The 21780-nt window shown below is 43.4% G+C and overlaps 1 protein-coding gene across 1 annotated transcript in view; it reads left to right on the top strand.

Moving 5' to 3' along the window:
* Nucleotides 1–21780, top strand: part of GCM1 (glial cells missing transcription factor 1) — a 70376-nt gene that overhangs the window by 33840 nt on the left and 14756 nt on the right. The window contains exons 3-4 of the mRNA XM_056563575.1: nt 4202–4314; nt 7682–7810. Coding sequence (XP_056419550.1) covers nt 4202–4314; nt 7682–7810 — 242 coding nt within the window. The remainder of the gene's footprint in view (nt 1–4201; nt 4315–7681; nt 7811–21780) is intronic.

Raw genomic sequence — 21780 nt, 5'->3', positions numbered from 1 at the left:
GACGTTTTTTATTTTTATTGGGGAGGGGGGCTGTGTAGGGGTATGTGTATATGTAGTGTTTTTTTACTTTTTATTTTTTGTGTTAGTGTAGTGTAGTGTTTTTAGGGTACAGTCGCACGGGCGGGGGTTCACAGTAGTTTCTCGCTGGCAGTTTGAGCTGTTGCAGAAAATTTGCTGCAGCTCAAACTTGCAGCCCGATACTTACTGTAAGCCTCCGCCCATGTGAGTGTACCCTGTACATTCACATTGGGGGGGACATCAAGCTGTTGCAAAACTACAACTCCCAGCATGCGCTGACAGACTGTACATGCTGAGAGTTTTAGTTTTGCAACAGCTGTAGGCACACTGGTTATGTATCACGGAGTTTGTGACCTTACTCAGTGTTTCAAAACCAGTGTGCAACCAGCAGATGCACCACTACAACTCCCAGCATGCACTTTAGCTGTTTGTGAAAGCTGGGAGTTGTAGTTATACAACAGCTGAAGGTACACTTTTCCATAGAAAAAATGTGCCTCCAGCTGTTGCAAAACCATAAGTCCCAGCATGCCCATAAGGGAATGCTGGGAGTTGTGGTGGTCTGCCTCCTGCTGTTGCATAACTACAGCTCCCAGCATGCCCTTTTTGCATGCTGGGAGCTGTTGCTAAGCAACAGCAGGAGGCTGTAACTCACCTCCTGCTGCTGCTCCATCGCAGGCTGTCCCTCGCCGCCGCCGTCGCTCCTGGAGCCCCGATCCCAACATGGACGCTGGGGATCGGGGTCCCCAGCACCCGGGGTCGTCTTCCCACACCCGCTCACGCCCTCCGGAAGAGGGGCGGAGCGGGAGCGGGAGTGACACCCGCAGCAGGCGCCCTGATTGGTCGGACGGTAATCCGGCCGACGAATCAGGGCGATCGTGAGGTGGCACCAGTGCCACCTCACCCCTGCAGGCTCTGGCTGTTCGGGGCCGTCAGAGACGGCCCCGAACAGCCAGTAATTCCGGGTCACCGGGTCACTGGAGACCCGATTGACCCGGAATCGCCGCAGATCGCTGGACTGAATTGTCCAGCGATCTGCGGCGATCGCCGACATGGGGGGGCATAATGACCCCCCTTGGCGATATGCCGGGATGCCTGCTGAACGATTTCAGCAGGCATCCGGCTCCGGTCCCCAACCGGCTAGCGGTGGGGACCGGAATTCCCACGGGCGTATGGATACGCCCTGCATCCTTAAGGACTCGGAATGCAGGGCGTATCCATACGCCCTGCGTCCTTAAGAGGTTAAAATGTTTTCTTTTTTTTTATTTATTTTTTTTTAAACCTGCTTGGTATTGTTGGTTACATTAAGCCTTTAGTATTCTCACTGCTGTTATTAAAGGAGAACTACAGCCAAAATTAACTTATGCCCTATCCACAGGATCCACCGTGATCTCCAGAACTGGACCCAAACTCTCTCAGTGAGGTGCACGTGTTGTCTACTGGTAGACAATACTCCCTCCATTCGCTTCTATGGGAGCTCTGATGATGCCCGAGTGCTGTATTCAGGTCTCTTCGATGCTCCCATAAAAATGAATGGAGCATGTACCATCAACTGCACATGCTCCTTACCGAGAGCCAGGTCCCATTCTGAAGATCGCAGATCAGCTACTTATCCCCATACTATGGAGCGCACAGGAATCCGCCGTCTCATAGACGGCTTTGCATTCCGTGCGAACACCGCACAAAGAATGTACATGTTCATTCTTTGTGCGGGCATGCAAAATGGAATTTCTGTGCCGGAAACATCTGGCACGGGAATACCGCCATGTGAACCGTGCAGCAGAATCCCGTTGACTTGAACGAGACTCTGCTGCAGCGGAATCTCTGTGCCGGATTCCAATGCGGAATCTGGCAAGGAAATTCTGCCATGTAAACCTAGCCTTAGACTCATAAGTGAGGTGTTTTCTTATTCAAAGTGCATTGTTATAGAAAAATTCACCATTAAGCAAAAGTGATTTGACCTATTATCACTGCATTATTTTTACTGCATTTTTCAAGTTTTTGCTGCATTTTGGCTGCTTCTACTATACCAAAGCAAGAAATGCCATGTGTGAACCCAGCCTCTGGAGCGGTGCATGATTAATATACACTGCTCAAAAAAATAAAGGGAACACTAAGATAACACATCCTAGATCTGAATGAATGAATGAACTAATCGTATGAAATACTTTCGTCTTTACATAGTTGAATGGGCTGACAACAAAAACACACAAAAATTATCAATGGAAATCAAATTGATCAACCCATGGAGGTCTGGATATGGAGTCACACCCAAAATCAAAGTGGAAAACCACATTACAGGCTGATCCAACTTTGATGTAATGTCCTTAAAACAAGTCAAAATGAGGTTCAGTAGTGTGTGTGGCCTCCACATGTCCGTATGACCTCCCTACAGCGCAGTCATGCTACTTCTGGCAAGCACATGGAGGGCTGTGCGTCCCCCAAAGAAATGCCACCCCACACCATTACTGACCCACCGCCAAACCAGTCATGCTAGAGGATGTTGCAGGCAGCAGAACGTTCTCCACGGCGTCTCCAGACTGTTATGTCTGTCACATGTGCTCAGTTTGAACCTGCTTTCATCTGTGAAGAGCACAGGGCGCCAGTGGCGAATTTGCCAATCTTGGTGTTCTCTGGCAAATGCCAAACGTCCTGCACGGTTTTGGGCTGTAAGCACAACCCCCTCCTGTGGACGTTGGGCCCTCATACCACCCTCATGGAGTCTGTTTCTGACAGTTTGAGTGGACACATGCACATTTGTGGCCTACTGGAGTTCATTTTGCAGGGCTCTGGCAGTGCTCCTCCTTGCACAAAGGTGGAGGTAGCGGTCCTGCTGCTGGGTTGCTGCCCTCCTACATCCTCCTTTACGTCTCCTGATGTACTGGCCTGTCTCCTGGTAGCGCCTCCATGCTCTGGACACTACGCTGACAGACACAGCAAACTTTCTTGCCACAGCTGGCATTGATGTGCCATCCTGGATGAGCTGCACAAACTGAGCCACTTGTGTGGGTTGTAGACTCCGTCTCATGCTACCACTAGAGTGAAAGCACCGCTAGCATTCAAAAGTGACCAAAACATCAGCCAGGAAGCATAGGAACTAAGAAGTGGTCTGTGATCACCACCTGCAGAATCACTCCTTTATTGGGGGTGTCTTGCTAATTGCCTATTATTTCCACATGTTGTCTGTTCCATTTGCACAGCAGCATGTGAAATTGATTGTCAATCAGTGTTGCTTCCTGAGTGGACAGTGTGACTTCACAGAAGTGTGATTGACTTGGAGTTACATTGTGTTGTTTAAGTGTTTCCTGTTTTTTTTTTGAACAGTGTATATGCTGATCCCATTGAGATAGAAAATGGAGCTGGGAGGTGTTGGCAGGGATCCACTTGCTAGTAGGAGGGAATCTGGTAGATGATAATGTCATCCTGTAGTTCCCAGAAAGTCAGAACCCAGAAATGGCATCCTATTTCTGAGTTCTGCCCAAAAAAAAAAAATCCCTGAGTGCTTCTTTAAGATCATTTAGAGTGGAGCATACCGAGTATGGTGATCTACAGTGTCTAATGCTGCAATCCATTTTCCCTATTTTCAGTACAAATAGGTAAGGTGCCATTACAAATTTAAAGGGAACCTGTCATCAAATTACCATTTATAACACGTTATACTGCATGTTTTATACTGTACATATTATACATATTTGACATAATGTATAATACACATATAAGATGCTGAACTGGACTCCAAATTCCAGAGATTTCCAATCAAGGATCTGTGGTATGTGCTTGGAAAACAAGTCTGATCCATGTAGTCTCATTTTATGATTGGCTGTCAATGTCTTGGTGCCAGATATCACAGGACAACTTTAGAGGTGTTGGTGTCTATGCCTTAGGGGGTCAGAAGTGTAGCTTGTACCCTCAACAATCCATCTGTAAGCCAGGAAATTTGTTATCATTATATCTGTGCAAAATTTACTATGCTAGCACCTGTAAGAAAAATAAACAATGACAATTTGTTGGACTCTTAATAGCAATAAAGAATTCATTATTTTAACAGTACACATGTAAAATGCGTATGCATGGACTTATATGAGTTTGCATGGATTGCAGAATATGCTTCCAAAAAAAGATTTGTTTATACCAAAAAATGTTATTGACCTAGATATTAAGTAGTGTACAATGACTACATTTTTAGGTAAACTATGCCCAAACTGTAAAGGCTCATTAAAACTAGTGTCGTGCCGTGGCCATGGTGGATTTCCAGTTACCAACTTTTGGAGACATGAAGGACCATTTATATACTTTCAGGTGAGAAACAAACCAATTTATTTCTATTTTACACTCAACTGATGGTATTGTAAGTCAATTCTCCTGCAGACAGTACACTCCGAAATGGCTGTACACTCCTTGTGATGGTAGGCATTGTGGCTGTAAATCAATAAGAGCGTGAGTGATTTACTTTCTCTAAAAAAAATTCTAGCTGTTACGACCCTTAAATTGGGAAATATTTACAATTCTTCTAAGTAAGACAGTTATCAGTTCCAACCCCTTCCTGACATTTACATCAGAATGTTGAAAAGGTAGTATGAAGCAGATTTAGGAGCTGAGCCTCCATCCTACATCAGGACATTACATGTAACAAACATGTAGCAACAACATTCCACACGTTACACACATATATAAAACAGTAAAAAATATTTTTGTAGTAATTTCCAAAAATTTTATTGTTCTGCAATATTCTACATATACAGTATATCCGTGTATTTTATAATATTCTATGTATTCTATTTATATACTCTATTTTATTTTAGGTCTCTAGAAAAATCACTTGAATATGAAAGGTATTTTTAGGTATACAAAAAGGTTTTACACTGGAGTGGGGTGCTTTTAAAACAAACAATACTTACCTTCCCAGTTTCTCTGCAGGTGCCATAATGACAGCTCCCAGTTACTTATGTTCTCTGATTATCCCTGCAACCGATGAGGTTTCATTCTTACAGGAACTGCTTGCTCGGCCAATCACTGGCCGTAGCATTGACCTGCCGCAGGCAGTTTCTGCAGGAGCCATATAGCATCTGAAGCAACAAGAAGCAAGGAGCAATAAGGGGATTGTGGCAGATAAGTATGGTTTGTTTTATAAAAGTAACCCCAATCGAGTCTAAACCTTTGTATTCCCAGAACACTCTTTAATGGACTAAACTACTGAATATGTCAAAACATGGTTTTAGGGTAGGTCCACCGGATTTAAATGATTTGGTAACTTACCCGGATCCTTGGTCCAGTTGCAGAGAGAGACCCGTTATTAGCTGTTATTGCTAGTATGTTCAACCGTTCAGGGCATCTACTATCAGTAGTCAGACACTCACTGCTTATGCTGAGCAGTGGCGATCTCGCCGCTGCCTTGCACTTAACCCTTTAGACGCCATGATCCATGTCAATCACAGCGTCTACAGTGAAAATGATAGTTGCCAGTTCCTCAGTGGAGCTCATGGAACCCCTGTGATGTGATTGCAGGGGTTTGGTGAACTTAAATGGCGGGTCCCCTTACCTGCAGACTTGCTGCCGATCGCCAATCCAATGACATGGCCTGGGCTTAGCCACACTATGTCAAAGGATCTCCAATCATACTGTGTAATGCTACGCATAAAAAATTTAAATCACCCTTATCTTCCCATCCTTATCTTGCAAAAAAAATAAAAAATACACATATATGGTATCCATGAGTGTGTAAATGTCCAAACTATTCAAATATAATGTTTATGATCCTGAATGGTAAATGATGTAAACATAAAAATATACCAAACACCAACATTTTTTATCACATCATATGATATCCCATCACATCATGTGATTTTTTTATCACATCATGTGATTTTTTATCACATCATATATCAGAATTTTTTTTTTATGAAAAGCGATCAAAAAGCCCTATCAAAACAGATATGGTACTGACAAAAACTGCATATCATGGTGCAAAAAACATCCCCGAATAAAGAAAAATAAAAAAAAGTTATAGGGGTCAGAAAAGACAATTTTATGCATACCAATTTTATTTAAAAAAAAAAAAAAAATGTAAGTTGCAAAATTGCAGTTTCCTCTCACAAATAAGATTTTTTTTGGCTTTGTGGTACATTTTATGGTAAAATAAAGGCTCTTATTACTAAGTACAATTGGTTATGTAAAAAACAAGCCCTCATATGGGTCTGTAGGTAGAAAAATAAAAGAGTTATGGATTTTAAAAGGGGGGGGACACCACAAAAAACCACAAACCACAAAAATTACAAATAATTTAATTGGCTATGTCCATAAGGGGTTAATCGTCAGCTTTGCACAATGGAGGCGGGATCCAGCATGGAGGCAGGGATGATGGGTAGGTCGGGTCCCGCCTCCATTATGAAAAGCCAGTGATTAACATATTAGCAGTATCAGTTAAAAATGGGTCTCTCTCTGCAACTGGACCACGAATCTGTGTAAGGCTGCATTCACATCTCGTTTTCTACATACGGGTGCCAGATCTGGCGGGGGAAGGGGCAAACCGGGCGCTCCCGTAACCCAGCCGGATCAGCCCGTAAGTCCATTTACTTTAATGAGCCACCCGTAGCCGACCGGAGTCAAACGGTGACTCCGGTAGGCTCAGTTTTGACCCGCATGCGGTTTCCTGACCGGACCTCAAACCCTAGTATACTACGGTTTTAGGTCCGGTCCAAAACCGCATACGGGTCAAAACTGAGCTGACCGGAGTCACCGTTTGACTCCAGTCGGCTACGGACAGCTCATTAAAGTAAATGGACTTACGGGCTGATCCGGCTGGGGTACGGGAGCGCCCGGTTTGCCCCTCCCCCCGCCGGATCCGGTGCCCGTATGTACAAAACGAGATGTGAATGCAGCCTAAGTTATACATTATTTTAATCACCCACATTACAGTGGTCCCTCAACATACAATGGTAATTCGTTCCAAACGAGCCATCGTTTCTCGAATCCATCGTATGTTGAGGGATTCGTGCAATGTAAAGTATAGGAAGCTGTACTCACCTGTCCCCGCCGCTCGCGATGGTGTCCCCGCCGCTCCCGATGGTGACCCCGGGCCTCCGCTGGGCTCTCCTGGTCATCTCCAGTCCTCCACTGTCTTCTCCGGTCCTCTGCTGTCTTCTGCAAGGCCTTACTGGGCCTGCGTAGCGACGTCATTAGGCCGCTGCGTACGCCATTCCTATTGGATGACGCGCGCTGCAGCGTATTGATGTCATCGGAGAGGGCCGAGAAGACACCGGAAGACCAGCGCTGGACCTGGAGGGCACCCCGGAGCATCGTGGAGGGGTAAGTAATACTTACCGCACCACACGGGGAACATTAAGCTGCTATCAGGCAGCAGCTTAAACATTTTGCGCTGCCAGATAGCACTTCATGCGATGGCCCCGACATAAAAAAGCATCGTATGTCGATGCTGACATCGACATGTGATGGCCTCTGAGAGGCTATCATATGTCGATTTGATCATATGTCGGGGCCATCGTAGGTCGGGGAGGTCACTGTATAACCCTGTGCATTGGGTTTAGTGCAGGTGAACCAGCTGTCAGATTTGCTTTAAATATAATCTAGTATTTATATTTCTTATTTTATACAAGAAAGATGTTAAATTATACAAATGTGTTTATATTTGTTTGTTTGTTTTATAAAGACAAAAGGTGTTCATGACCATCCGAAACCAGAAACCAAACTAGAGTCAGATGGCAGAAAGCCTGCACACAAGAAGCGCACATCTATTGTATCAACAACCTCAGAGCACAAGAGGAACAGAAATATAAAGGTATGAGAGGTGTTATTCTGGGAACGTGAGTGCATACAAATGTATATTGCAATAAAAAATGCATACACATGCAAAAAGAAAAAAAATTCAGAGATCACGCTTTCATTTCCTAGATAAATGAATGCTATGAGCTGGAAAGGATGCAGAACAATAACTTAACCCCTAGATGACATTAGACACTTCATAGTGCAGTGCTCACTTCATAGACAGTTGCTATCAGCAGCAATCATGCTAATGTCAGTCATTAAACTCTTAAAGGGGTACTCCACCCCTAGACATCTTATCCCCTATCCAAAGGTTAGGGGATAAGATGTCTGATCGCGGGGGTCCCGCTGCCGGAGACCCCCGCAATATAGCACGCAGCACCCACCTGTTACTGCTCTGGAAGGGCTGGAGGGTCTGGCTCCCGACCACGGGGAAGGAAGATCGTGACATCACAACTACGCCCCCGTGTGATGTCACGCCCCGCCCCCTCAATGCAAGTCTATGGGAGGGGGCGTGATGACTGTCACGCCCCCTCCCATAGACTTGCATTGAGGGGGTGGGGCATGATGTCCCCATGGTCGGGAGCAAGACCCTCCAGCGCTTCTGGAGCAGTAACAGGTGGGTGCTGCGTGCTATATTGCGATCTGACATCTTATCCCCTATCCTTTGGATAGGGGATAAGATGTCTAGGGGTGGATTACCCTTTTAAACCAAGAACGAGAGGGTTGGTCGGCACTGCAGGTAAGTCCGGTGCTAGTGGACTAAAGAATATAGTAGTAGAAAGAAAATCCTGCACTCTTTCTTTAAAGAAATGCTTTTTACTTCTTTAGATGCATAAATTACAGCATGTTATGGACGCAGCACGGGTTACGGCTGTGAAGCCTTTCTCAACTGCAAATGCTTTTGTTACGCCGAGCGCTCCGGGTCCCCGCTCCTCCCCGGAGCGCTCCCGCTGACCGGGAGCGCTGCATTAATGTCACCTGCGGGGATGCGACCCGCGTAGGGCCTGGCCCAATTAGTGAATACACCTGTGCCCTCTCTATTTAAACTCACTTCCCCTTCCCAGCATTACCGGATCTTGTTGCCCTTGTGCCAGTAAAAGCGTTCCTTGTATGTCCCAAGCCAGTGTTCCAGACCCTCTGCCGTTGCCCCTGACTACGATCCTTGCTGCCTGCCCTGACCTTCTGCTACGTCTGACCTTGCTCTTGCCTAATCCCTTGTACCGCGCCTATCTCAGCCGTCAGTTGGGGTTGAGTCGCTATCGGGTGAAACAACCTGGGGGTTACCTGCCGCTGAAAGTCCATCCCGCTTTGCGGCGGGCTCTGGTGAAAACCAGTAACCTCTTAGACTCCGTTCCCCTGGTACGGCCCACGTCATCACCCCACTGACACAGAGGATCCACCACCAGTATCCTCACAGAATCCGGAACCTGACAGCTTTTCTTACAATTATACAATTTAAAGGCATCAGTGGCTCACAATTATGACATCATTGGTTGCCTTGGCAGCATAACAACAAAATAACAAAACAAACAGAATATACAGACTTGGATTACTTGGATCACTTGAATGAACAAAGTGGATCACTGCTCACAGATCCCATCCATTCAGGTAAGTCTCTGTGGATAGAAATGACAATAGGTTTAAATATTTGAATATTTACTGACTCTATAATAAAAAAGCTAAATCATATTCCTGGTTCATCCCCCTGGGTTCTAGTGTACCCAATCTGTGTATCCAAAACACCTCTTTTTTAAAGAAGTTGTTACTTTAAAAAGAGGTGTTTTGGATACACAGATTAGGTACACTTGAACCCAGGGGGAGGAACCGGGACTATGATTTAGATTATTTATTATAGAGTCAGTATATATTCAAATATTTAAACCTATTGTCATTTCTATTCACAGAGACTTACCTGAATGGATGGGATCTGTGAGCAGTGATCCACTTAGTTCATTCAAGTGATCCAAGTAATCCAAGTCTGTATATTCTGTTTGTTTTATTTGGTTATTTTGTTGTTATGCTTCCAGGGCAACCAATGATGTCATAATTGTGAGCCTCCGATGCCTTTAAATTGTATCATTGTAAGAAAAAACATTTGCAGTTGAGAAAGGCTTCACAGCCGTAACGCGTGCTGCATCCATAACATGCTATAATTTATGCATCTAAAGAAGTAAAAAGCATTGCAAAGAAATGCATGAGTGCCAGGATTTTCTTTCTACTCTTAAATGCTACAAAAGCCCACCTGTCTGACCCCCCCCCCCCCTTTTTATCTATATGGGGAAAACCTCTTTAAAGCTCCTAAACTCCAAAGTAAAATCTGCAACAGGACGCTGAGAGGATTAGAGCAGCAGTTCAAGCTATATAATAGTAGTCCCTTGCGTACAATGGCATGTAGTAGGGTGGTCAGGCTAACCTAATAAATCCTCTGTGAGCCTGTACCACGATTTCGTCAATTGGGGGTCTTGCACTAGGTAGAGAGTCCTTGACCACATGGCGTAATGAGCAGTAATTAGTTTACTTTAAGTGGTTTTTGAAAGTAGATATACTGACCAAGAGCCTTTATTGTGCTTTTTGCACTTTGGTTGCTAGTTGTGATGTAAAGATACAGTCCAAATAGTTTAAGCCCTGCTGTGGAGGACCTACACAGGTTGGTTCACTGTGGTTCAAATACTTAAAGATTTTACCCGTGATTTGCAGCAAGACAAACTATGCATTTGTCACGTGACACACAGTGTTGACTCCGACTTGAAGAGTTGAGTGTTTGTAGTAGGGTCCTTGCTCAGCTTGTTCCCTACTTCTGACTAGACTTTTGTCCTTTTTGGAGCAAAAATTAGTTCTGGTTAGAAATGGAACTCGACTTGATTCTCTAGTGCGGACAAGGCTAGGTTATCTTGTTGGAACAGGTTGCTGTCTAGGTCTTAACTTTTCTGACATGGCCTAGCAGGATAAACTCTGACAAGATGTGCATACCTCTCTGGCCTAAGATAGACTAAACAGTTATTTTGGGGCCCAGTCTTCTGGGTAGAGAGGATTTGATTGGGAACCCCTCCTTCAGCCTTTCTAGGAGTTTCTACATAGAAAAGATTTTGGTTAGAGAGAGTTGTGTGTCCAATGATCCATTTATCCTGTACAAATAGGACCTACAAATCTTGGCAGTAAGGAGTAAAAACATTAATCTCAAAACATCAATGTGGAAAGAGGAAATATAATAGCAATTTATGCATATACAGCTCACAGTACTGAGACTGATAAAGGTTAACTCCTAAGGAACCCAATACCATTACTCTTTAGCAGCTGAGAGACAGTACTGTTATGCTGCAACTGCTGTGGCATGTCTGTGATCAAGCAGAGCAACACTGCCTCAATAAAGAGTCTTGAGCTCTGCTGAGGCCCCTTCAAACAGCTGATTGTGCTAAAACAATGATATTGGACATCTTAAATGCAGAATATATATTATAAAGCAGTAGGCCATGAAAGCATGAAAATATCTGCAAACCATTTCTACAACTATCAGTCAAACATTAAGAAAGATTTTTTAAAGTTTAGGAATGTATAACAACACAGTTTAATTCATTTTGACAAAAAAACTAAAAACAATTCTACAGTGAGCTAATTCCCTTAAAGGGGTACTCCGCCATCCAAAGGATAGGGGATAAGATGTCAGATCGCCGGGGTCCCGCTGCTGGGGACCCCGGGGATCGCTGCTGCAGCACCCGCTATCATTACTGCGCATGTAATGACGGGCAATACAGGGGCCGGAGCATCGTTACGTCACGGCTCCGCCCCTCGTGACGTCTCGGCCCTCCCCAGTCAATACAAGTCTATGGGAAGGTAGCGTCACGCCCCCTGCCATAGACTTGCATTAAGGGGACGGGCCGTGATGTCATGAGGGGCGGAGCCATGACGTCACACTGCTCCGTCCCCTGTATAGCCCGTCATTACGCACAGAGCGAAGTCGCTCTGTGCAGTAATGTTGGCGGGGTGCCGCAGCGGTGATCCCCGGGGTCCCCAGCAGCGGGACCGCGGTGATCTAACATCTTATCCCCTATCCTTTGGATAGGGGATAAGATGCCAGGGGTGGAGTACCCCTTTAAGCAACTGATATGAAGATGGAGACCTACCTCTCAAGGAAGCTGTTTGTGTTCCCAGACTGTCTACCCCAGTGCCCAGACCTCAAAATAAAGAATATGTTTGGGATTATTTGAAGAAGCAACAATGCACTATTAAGACCAAGCAATTTTCTAGACGTCTTCTGCTTTTTTTCCCCCTGAGGCTGGAGAATAAAAAACTTTTACTTAAAATAAGTAAATTTGTACATTATATATTGTCTGCAAATTCATTTTCCTATTGGTCATTTGCACAGGACAAATACGCAAAAAAACTAGCCTACATGACTTGCGTCACAGATCAATCAAGATAAATAAAGATAATGGCCGGCATTTATCATTGTAGGTGTAAGTGAAGCATTTTTCTACACCTTTTTTGTGTGCTGGTAATGTGTAGGAGAACCACATTTATTAAATGGTCACAGAGCATTTGATACATTTTGTGCAGATCACATTTTCTGAAATTTCTCTCTTCACATACACCAAAAAGCTAAGCTAAGTCTGGGCTGTTGTAGTTTTAAAGACTTTTCAGTGGCTTTGCTCCTTTTATTGCACCTTTTCACAAAAGGTGCAGTTCATAAAACCCTTCCATATCATGTGTATTGCCAAAATCAGTGGATTGCAACTCAAATCAGCAGAAATGTGTAAACAAAAAGGCGCAAAAAAGGCGCAAATAAACCCTGCTTGTGCCTTTTCTAGACACAAAAAACAGTCTAAATACGAGGATAAATGTTGGCCTATAGATCTAAGGGTGCATTTATACCACAATTTGGGCATACAGCAGCTGGCTCGGGAGGAAAAATTTGGATCCTTGCCATACCCCATTCATTTCAGTGAGTCACACGGTGTCAGCTTGTGTCTCTGGTGGCTAATTTTTTTTTTATCATTTGAGTTTTTGTTGCCACACTGAAATTGTAGTAGACCACATCATTCAGTCCTGCAATAAAGACTGATGCGGTCCAAACATGAGCCGACCGAAGTCACCACCTGACTCCATCTGGTTCGCTGAAATGAATGGGGTGAGGCATGGGTTAGGCGAGGATACGGCAGCAGTCCGGTTCTAAAGTCTCAGCTGCCGTAGCCCTAAAACATGATATGAATGCAGCCTTAGTTTGCACAGACAGTTTTAGTAAATCTGTGCCAATGTGTATTAGTATACCCATATGGATGACACACAACAATGCTACAGGGATCCAGTGGAAATGTATCATTATGTCATATTGTAAGGTTTTCTTCAGAAATAAATCACAACTCAGCTTTTATTTTATGAGAAATAAATGCTAAACTCTGATTGGTCACTATAGGCAACGAAGAGAATCTTACTATAAGGGTACATTCACATGTACGGGGTTTCCTACAAATGTGGTGCTTTATAAATCAATGTAACTGAATACAACTTTAAACAAACATGGTACGTGTGCACGTACCCTAAGGGCCCTACGTATTTGGCTTCAAGGTTCCCCTAAGAACACTACGTATTCGGCTTCAAGGTTCCGCTGTGAAAAATATGGTATACCAGCCTGCCATTGTTTCCAATGGGATTCTGCTGCACCATTCACACTACGATAATTCTGGGCCCTGGACTCTGCCAAAAGAAGAAATTAAAAATTTTTTTTGGCAAAATGCGCTCAGAAATGCATAAAAATTACATATACATGGTCAGGATAAGGTATTGAGTAACATTTTTTTTTTGTGGGATCTGACAGGTACGCTTTAAGCGCCGTGTCATTCACTACAGTATATAACGAGACTTCTCTGGCAGATTCTGTCAAAAAGACTGAACATGTCGGATCTTTCAGTGAATCAAGTTCCTCTTTGGAAGTTCCGAGACAGACCTTCTCAAGTGTAAACAGAGCAGCAATATCCCATTGAAATCAATGGGAGGCTGCTGCAAGCAGAATCCACCCAGGCTTTCCCTGTGGAAAATCTGGGCAGCATTTCCATTGTGTGCACAGGGACAAAGATAGCTTGATAAATCTCCCTCACAACCTTTCCTTTTAACATCTCATTTATTTTTACATATCTTGAAGTAGGCCTTGGGCAAAAACACATTTAACCTACTTATCTTGAGGACAATTTCAACACAAAAGATACCATGCTAACTTGCTAAACAGCATTTTTCACCATTATTTAAAGTTTTCAGAAAATACTTAACATGGAGAGAGCATTTATGTCACCACAATAGGTAAACAGTCCATGTTCCTTGGACAATGAAAAAAATTGAAATACAAACTTTTTCAAGTATTAAAATAATGCTATGTGGACAAGAATGGGAAGGTGATAAGGGTACACTTAAGGTAGTGTCGGGAAAGGGTCTGGACCTCATGTGTCACTCAATATAATAAAGTAACAATAAAGCAGTAGTGCAAATACAGAAGTACTTTGAGCACAAGAAAAAAGTAACTTAAAGAGTACCTGTCACCAAATAAAACATTTAATATAGTGTTCCTTGTGTAATTAGCATACAATTTCCCATTCACTTGCTTTTAAAATTATCAACATAAATATGTTTAAAATGTAATATAAAAAATGGCCTCTAGGTGGCTTGGTTCTGTTCCCTGCCACAGTTAATACAGTGAGTTCGGTCTCCTCCCTGCCTGGCAGGAGTCCGAACTCAGGAAGTGCTTCTCTGCACTGAGCTTGATTGTCAGCTGCACAGAAAGTGAAAGCTCCACAGATTCTCACAGAAAGCCACACAGACTGACAGCTGAATTCATGCGTACCTTCTTAAACCATTCTATTAGGCTATGTTTACACATTGAAATATGCGCACGGAAAATCTTTGCAATCTGCACTAGGACCTCATGGAATGCGCCGTTGCATAGATGGCTATGCATTCCATGCGACATGGAAAATGGAATTTCTATGCCGGAAACATCTGGCACGGAAATTCCGCCGTGTTTACATCACCGCAGAATCCCATTAAATTCAAAGGGACTCTGCTGCAGCGGAATTTCCGTGCAGATATTCCAAATGGAACCCTGCACGGAAAGTCCGATGTGTGAACATGGCCTAAAGGTGCTGGACTATGGTGGCAAAAAGTCTTTCCCATGAAGGTGATCTCCAGCACTTCTGATCAGGAAGTTCAATAAGTTTGACTGCTTTTCAAACATGCAGACTCTCACTACAGTCTTTATAATATCAATAATATCAGCTATACTCCCACCAGTATTATATTCTTGATACAGAATTCTGTTTGCTCTGTATCTGAAGAATGGGAAATGGTTCCTATGACTATGAGAGTAGATTCTGCTAGAGATAAAATATTATTCACACATTTTTCTCACATTCATCATTTATGGTCCCACGTAGATTATTTGACTTTGTCCAACCGTTTCTTACACAGACTTGTAAACAGGGAAATATTAGACTTGGTGATCTTGGATCACTTCCCAATCCAACTCGATATACATGTGGTAATAGAAAGACAAAGAAACAGACCGCAAACGGCGCCTCGTGTATTACCCTTGAGAGTAGGTGGGGAAAGGTGGGGAGATGACGCGTTTCGAGGGTAAATCCCTCTTCATCAGATCAGCATCTGATCTGATGAAGAGGGGTTTACCCTCGAAACGCGTCATCTGTACTTTTGTTGTTTTAATAAATATGATCCCTGCCAGGATCTTTCATCTATAACCCATTGCCTCCGGTGTTTTTGAGCTAGCAGCGCCTGGAATTTTGTTGGTCCTTTTTCCTCTACCTCCTCGCAAACTCGATATACAGGAGGTTTATCCACAGGGCACAAATAACATATGGCATCGTACCTCCTTTTTACTAAAAGACCAAAACTTTCTTTACAGGTTTGGTGGTTGACTATTGTAGCAGATAATAAGGGCCTCATCTCTTACACAACCCTTTATTGGGAAAAAAAAAAACTCAAATAGGAGAGCGGACATGTTCCACTATAAAGTGCATACATAAAATACCATATTCCAAATGCACTTACTTCACTGAGGAGGGTTCTTACGTCCTAAACCCTCCTCAATCCTGCATGCCTTCAAACACTAGGTCTGAACACCGTTTTCCTTTGTTTTCTCTTTCTTTCCACTCCAAAGGTCTTTTTTGAAGAGATTTCAAATGCAGCCGAAAATTCAGAAATTCTCATTCCTTTATCAAATACGAATTTATTATACTAAAACATGCATAAAAAACATAAAAGAGTACTAGTACAAACATCCGACGCGTTGCGGGGATCATTCCCCTTCCTCAGGGATATACTTAAATAACTCAGTGATACTCCTTACTCCTTAACTTCCAGGTTACCCCGGATACAGATTCCTATTGGGCCACACCAACACCTGATTTTTTTAACCAATATATTTTTAAAAAACCATTTAAAAGAAAAATTAATAAAATGGAAAATTGATTCTTTCATATTCTAAGGACGTTCAATATTTTCATTAAAGCTATTCGGGGATAACGTGTTCAATTTAAAAATATAAAAGCTTTCTCGTTTACACAAAGTAGCAAATCGCCGGAGCCCTTCTGTTATTTGTTCTACGGGAGTAACCCATAGCAACTCAGGATCTGCATTATGATATCGGGCAAAACGCAGAGATACACTATGTTTTGGATATTTATGCTTTATATTGAACCTATGCAAATTAATACGTTTGCGAAGGGTTTAGGACGTCCCACATATTGGGTCCCGCACGGACACTCCGACACATAGACTACGTAACTACTAGCACAATTCAGATGGGTTTTAATGGGTATTACCTCTCCTGCTGCCGCACACACAATATTCTGTTTTCCATCTTCTATGTGTGAACGTTTATCACATCTTTTTTGATTGCACTTATATGAACCTTTCTGTTTAATTATCTCTTTTTTCTTTTCAGTTAATTTCGGATATGAAGGTGCTATCTCTTCTGCAATATTTTTCGCTCGTCGATAAATGAATTTAGGTTTAACCCCTTCCCGCAAATGGACGTGTATACACGTCCAATACATTTTCTATCACCATGTCCGTTGGCATGGTGATAGAAACGTCATCTCAGCTGTTCTGGACAGCTGACCGATGACACTATGCAGCTGGGGACCAATCAGACTGGTCCCCTGCTGCTGATTGTTGTCATTAGTCAGTCAGTCAGTGACTGACTAATGACAAGGACTTGCGGGGTTTCCGGGCTGATCGGGTCTCTGGTGACCCGATCGCCCGGAAAATAGGGATTTTCGGAGCGGTGATCATCCTGAAGGCTTAGGAGTGAGGTGGCAGCTGCCACCTCGCTCCTAAACCCCTGCCATTGGTTGTTAGGGCTAGCGACCAATGGCAGGAGGGGGGCAGGAGGTTAAAGGTGAAATCCCCGCTCTACCCGCCCCTGAATGTCGGCGCAGAGCGGGGGGAAGATGGTGGACGGTTCGGAAATCTCACCTCACACCCGGACCGACGATCACAGCGGGACTTGCGGCAGGATCGGGACAGGCAGTGCGGGACCGACGGAGGCAGCGGCGGACGCAGCAGTAAAGATCAGCCGTAAGTGATCTTCACTGCTGCGTTCCAGGAGTTGCCAAACTACAACTCCCAGCAAGCCCAGACAGCCGAAGGCTGTCTGGGCATGCTGGGAGTTGTAGTTTTGCAACATCTGGAGGCCCACAGTTTGGAGACCAGTGTTCAGTGGTGTCCAAACTGTAGCCCTTCCAGATGTTGCAAAACTACAACTCCCAGCATGCCCAGACAGTCCGGGCATGCTGGGAGTTGTAGTTCTGTAACATCTGGCCCTTCAGATGTTGCAGAACTACAATTCCCAGCATGCCTTGACAGTCTGGGCATGCTTGGAGTTGAAGTTTTGCAACATCTGGAGGGCTACAGCTTGGACACCACTGAACAGTGGTCACCAAACTGGGACCCTCCAGATGTTGCAAAACTAACTCCCAACATGTCTTTTGGCGGTCTGGGCATGCTGGGAGTTGCAGTTTTGAAACAGCTGGAGGCACCCTTTTTGGGAAACACTGAGTTAAGTAACAAAGTCAGTGTTTTGCAACCAGTGTGCCTCCAGCTGTTGCATAACTACAACCCCCAGCATGCACGGACAGCCAAAGGGCATGCTGGGAGTGTTAGTAGTATGTCTCCAGCTGTTGCATAACTACAAGTCCCAGCATGCCCTCAGTTGTCACTGCATGCTGAGAGTTGTAGTTTTTGCAACGGCTGAAGGTACACTGGTTGCGAAGTTTGTTACCTAACACAGTGTTTCGCAACCAGTGTGCCTCCAACTGTTGCAAACTACAACTTCCAGCATGCACTGATAGACCGTACATGCAGGGAGTTGTAGTTTTGCAACAGCTGGAGGCATACTGGTTGTGAAACACTGAGTTAAGTAACAAACCAGTAGCAACCAGTGTGCCTCCAGCTGTTGCATAACTTCAACCCCCAGCATGCACGGACAGCCAAAGGGCATGCTGGTAGTGCTAGTTTTGCAACAGCTGGAGGTTTGCCCCCCCACCCCCATGTGAATGTACAGGGTACTTTCACACGAGCAAAGGTCTACAGCGAGCTTTTGCTACAAGTTTGAGATGCAGCAAGTTTTCCGCCACAGCTCAAACTCCCAGCGGAAAGCTCGCTGTAGACCCCGGCCGTGTGAGTGTACCCTAAAAACACTACACTATACTACATTACACAAAATAAAAAGTAAAACGCTACATACACATATACTCCTACACAGTCACCTCCCCCCCCCCCCCCCCCCGCAAATAAAATAAAAAAATTCTCATATGACACTGTTTCCAAAACGGAGCCTCCAGTTATTGCAAGATAACTCCCAGTATTGCTGGACAGCGATTGACATTCCAGGCGTGCTGGAAGTTTTGCAACAGCTGGAGGCACCTTGTTTGGGAAACACTGCTGTAGGGTATTTTTGGTATCGGAGGCAAGTGTAATTCTTGCATCCGGTTCCGTCCTTATGCAAAGCCCTTATTTAGTCTTCAAATGCGGCAACAGTTTAGGGCCACATATGAGGTATTTTCGTACTCAGGAGAAATTGCCTAACAAATTTTGGGGGACTTTTTCTCCTATTACCCCTTGTAAAAATGTAAAATTTTGGGGAAAACCAACATTTTAGTGGAAAAAAAAATGTATTTACACATCCGACTTTAACGAAAAGTCGTCAAACACCTGTGGGGTGTTAAGGCTCACTGGACCCCTTGTTATGTGCCTTGAGGGGTGTAGTTTCCATAATGGTATGCCACATGGATTTTTTTTCTGTTCTGGAACCATAGGGGCTTCCTAAATGCGACATGCCCCCCCTAAAACCATTTCTGAAAAATTCACTCTCCAAAATCCCATTGTCGCTACTTTCCTTCTGAGCCCTCTACCGCGCCCGCCGAACACTTGACATACACATATGAGGTATTTCCTTACTCGAGAGAATTTGGGTTACAAATTTTGTGGGGATTTCTCTCCTTTTACCCCTTATAAAAATTCAAAAACTGGGTCTACAAGAACATGCCAGTGTAAAAAAATGCAGATTTTGAATTTTCTCCTTCATTTTGCTGCTATTCCTGTGAAACACCTAAAGGGTTAACACACTTTCTGAATGTCATTTTGAATACTTTGAGGGGTGCAGTTTTTATAATGGGGTCATTTGTTGGGTATTTCTAAAATGAAAGCCCTTCAAATCCACTTCAAAACTGAACTGGTCCCTGAAAAATTCAGATTTGGAAAATTTTGTGAAAAATTTGAAATTGCTGCTATACTTTGAAGCCCTCTGATGTCTTCCAAAAGTAAAAATATGTCAACTTTATGATGCAAACATAAAGTAGACATATTGTATATGTGAATCAATATATTATGTATTTGGTATGTCTATGTTTCTTACAAGCAGAGAGTTTCAAAGTACGAAAATTGCTAAATTTTCAAATTTTTCATGAAATTTTGGAATTTTTCACCAAGAAATGATGCAAGTATCATCAAAATTTTACTGCTATGTTAAAGTAGAATATGTCACGAAAAAACTATCTCGGAATAAAATTCATAAGTAAAAGCATCCCAGAGTTATTAATGCTTAAAGTGACAGTGGTCAGATGTGCAAAAAACGCTCTGGTCCTTAAGGTGAAAATGGGCTTGGTCCTTAAGGGGTTAAAGTTACTAGTGCCTAGTGCCTCATTTAAATATGGATCCTGCTTTAATATATCCCAAGTTTTTCTGACTATGGTTTCCACTTTTTTTGCATCTCCCGAATAACAGGATATAAACGCTGTGCAAAATTCTGCATTAGTAAAATTATTTTTGTCCTTTTTTTTAAATTATATTTTCTGCTTTGTTTCTTTAATTGTTCGCTTCTCACTATAGCATCTGCTTTTTTCTTTGCTCTTGTACTACAACATAAGGATAGCCTTTATCTAAAAAAACTATTTTGTATTATTTGGGCTTGTTTTTCATAATTATCAATTTTGGAACAGTTTCTTTTTATTCTGTTCAGTTGCCCGAACGGTATATTAACTTTCCAGTTCTTTAGATGGCTACTTTTGAAATGTAAATACCCATTAGCATCTATGGATTTAAAAAATGTTTTTGTGTTGATTTTACTATCTTTGATATATAGCTCTAGATCTAAAAAAGTTACTGTTTTTTTATCAATGTGTTCTGTAAATTTCATACCCCATATATTATTGTTTAATTCATAAAAAAATTCATAAAATTTAGGCCTCAAATGTAAATGGTGCGCTCTCACTCCTGAGCCTTGTTGTGCACCCGCAGAGCATTTTACGCCTACATATGGGGTATTTCCGTACTCAGGAGAAATTGCGTTACAAATTTTGGGGGACTTTTTCTCCTATTATTTTTTTCCTTTTAACGCTTGTGAAAATAAAAAGTATGGGGCAACACCAGTATGTTAGTGTAAACATTTTTATTTTTTTACACTAACAGGCTGGTGTAACCCCCAACTTTTCCTTTTCATAAGGGGTAAAAGGAGAAAAAGACCCCCACAATTTGTAGTGCAATTTCTCCCGAGCACGGAGATACCCCATATGTGTCCCTAAACTGTTTCCTTGAAATACGACAGGGCTCCGAAGTGAGAGAGTGCCATGCGCATTTGAGGATAAAATTAGGGATTGCATAGGGGTATTCTATGCCAGTGATTCCCAAACAGGGTGCCTCCAGCTGTTGCTAAACTCCCAGCATGCCTGGACAGTCAGTGGCTGTCCAGAAATGCTGGGAGTTGTTGTTTTGCAACAGCTGGAGGCTCTGTTTTGGAAACACTGCCGTACGATATGTTTTTTATTTTTATTGGGGGGACAGCGTAAGGGAGTGTATATGTTGTGTTTTACCTTTTATTATGTGTTAGTGTAGTGCAGTGTTTTTAGGGTACACTGACGGGTTTACAGTGAGTTTACAGTGAGTTTCCCGCTAGGAGTTTGTGCCGCGGCAGAAAATTTGCCGCAGCTCAAACTTGAAGCAGGAAACTTACTGTAAACCTGCCCGTGTGAATGTACCCTGTACATTCACATGGGGGGGGGGGGGGGGGCAAACCTCCAGCTGTTCCAAAACTACTTTTGCAACAGCTGGAGGCACACTGGTTGGTAAACCTTCAGTTAGGTTCTGTTACCTATTTCAGTATTTTCCAACCAGGGTGCCTCCAGCTGTTGCAAAAGTAGGGAGTAGTAGGGAGATGTAGTTATGCAACAGGTGGAGGTACGCAACTACAACTCCCAGCATGCTGAGACAGCTGTTTGGGCATGCTGGGATTTGCAGTTTTGCAACATCTGGAGGGCTACAGTTTAGAGACTACTGCACACTGATCTCCAAACTGTGGCCCTCCAGATGTTGCAAAACTACAAATCCCAGCATGCCCAGACAGCAATTGGCTGTCTGGGCATGCTGGGAGATGTAGTTTTGCAACAGCTGGAGGCACACAACTACAACTCCTAGCATGCCCAGACA

Source organism: Hyla sarda, chromosome 3 (genome assembly GCF_029499605.1).
Source record: "Hyla sarda isolate aHylSar1 chromosome 3, aHylSar1.hap1, whole genome shotgun sequence".
Lineage (NCBI taxonomy): Eukaryota > Metazoa > Chordata > Amphibia > Anura > Hylidae > Hyla > Hyla sarda.
Note: the sequence above shows the minus strand (reverse complement) of the source record. Positions and strands in the feature narration are given on the sequence as shown.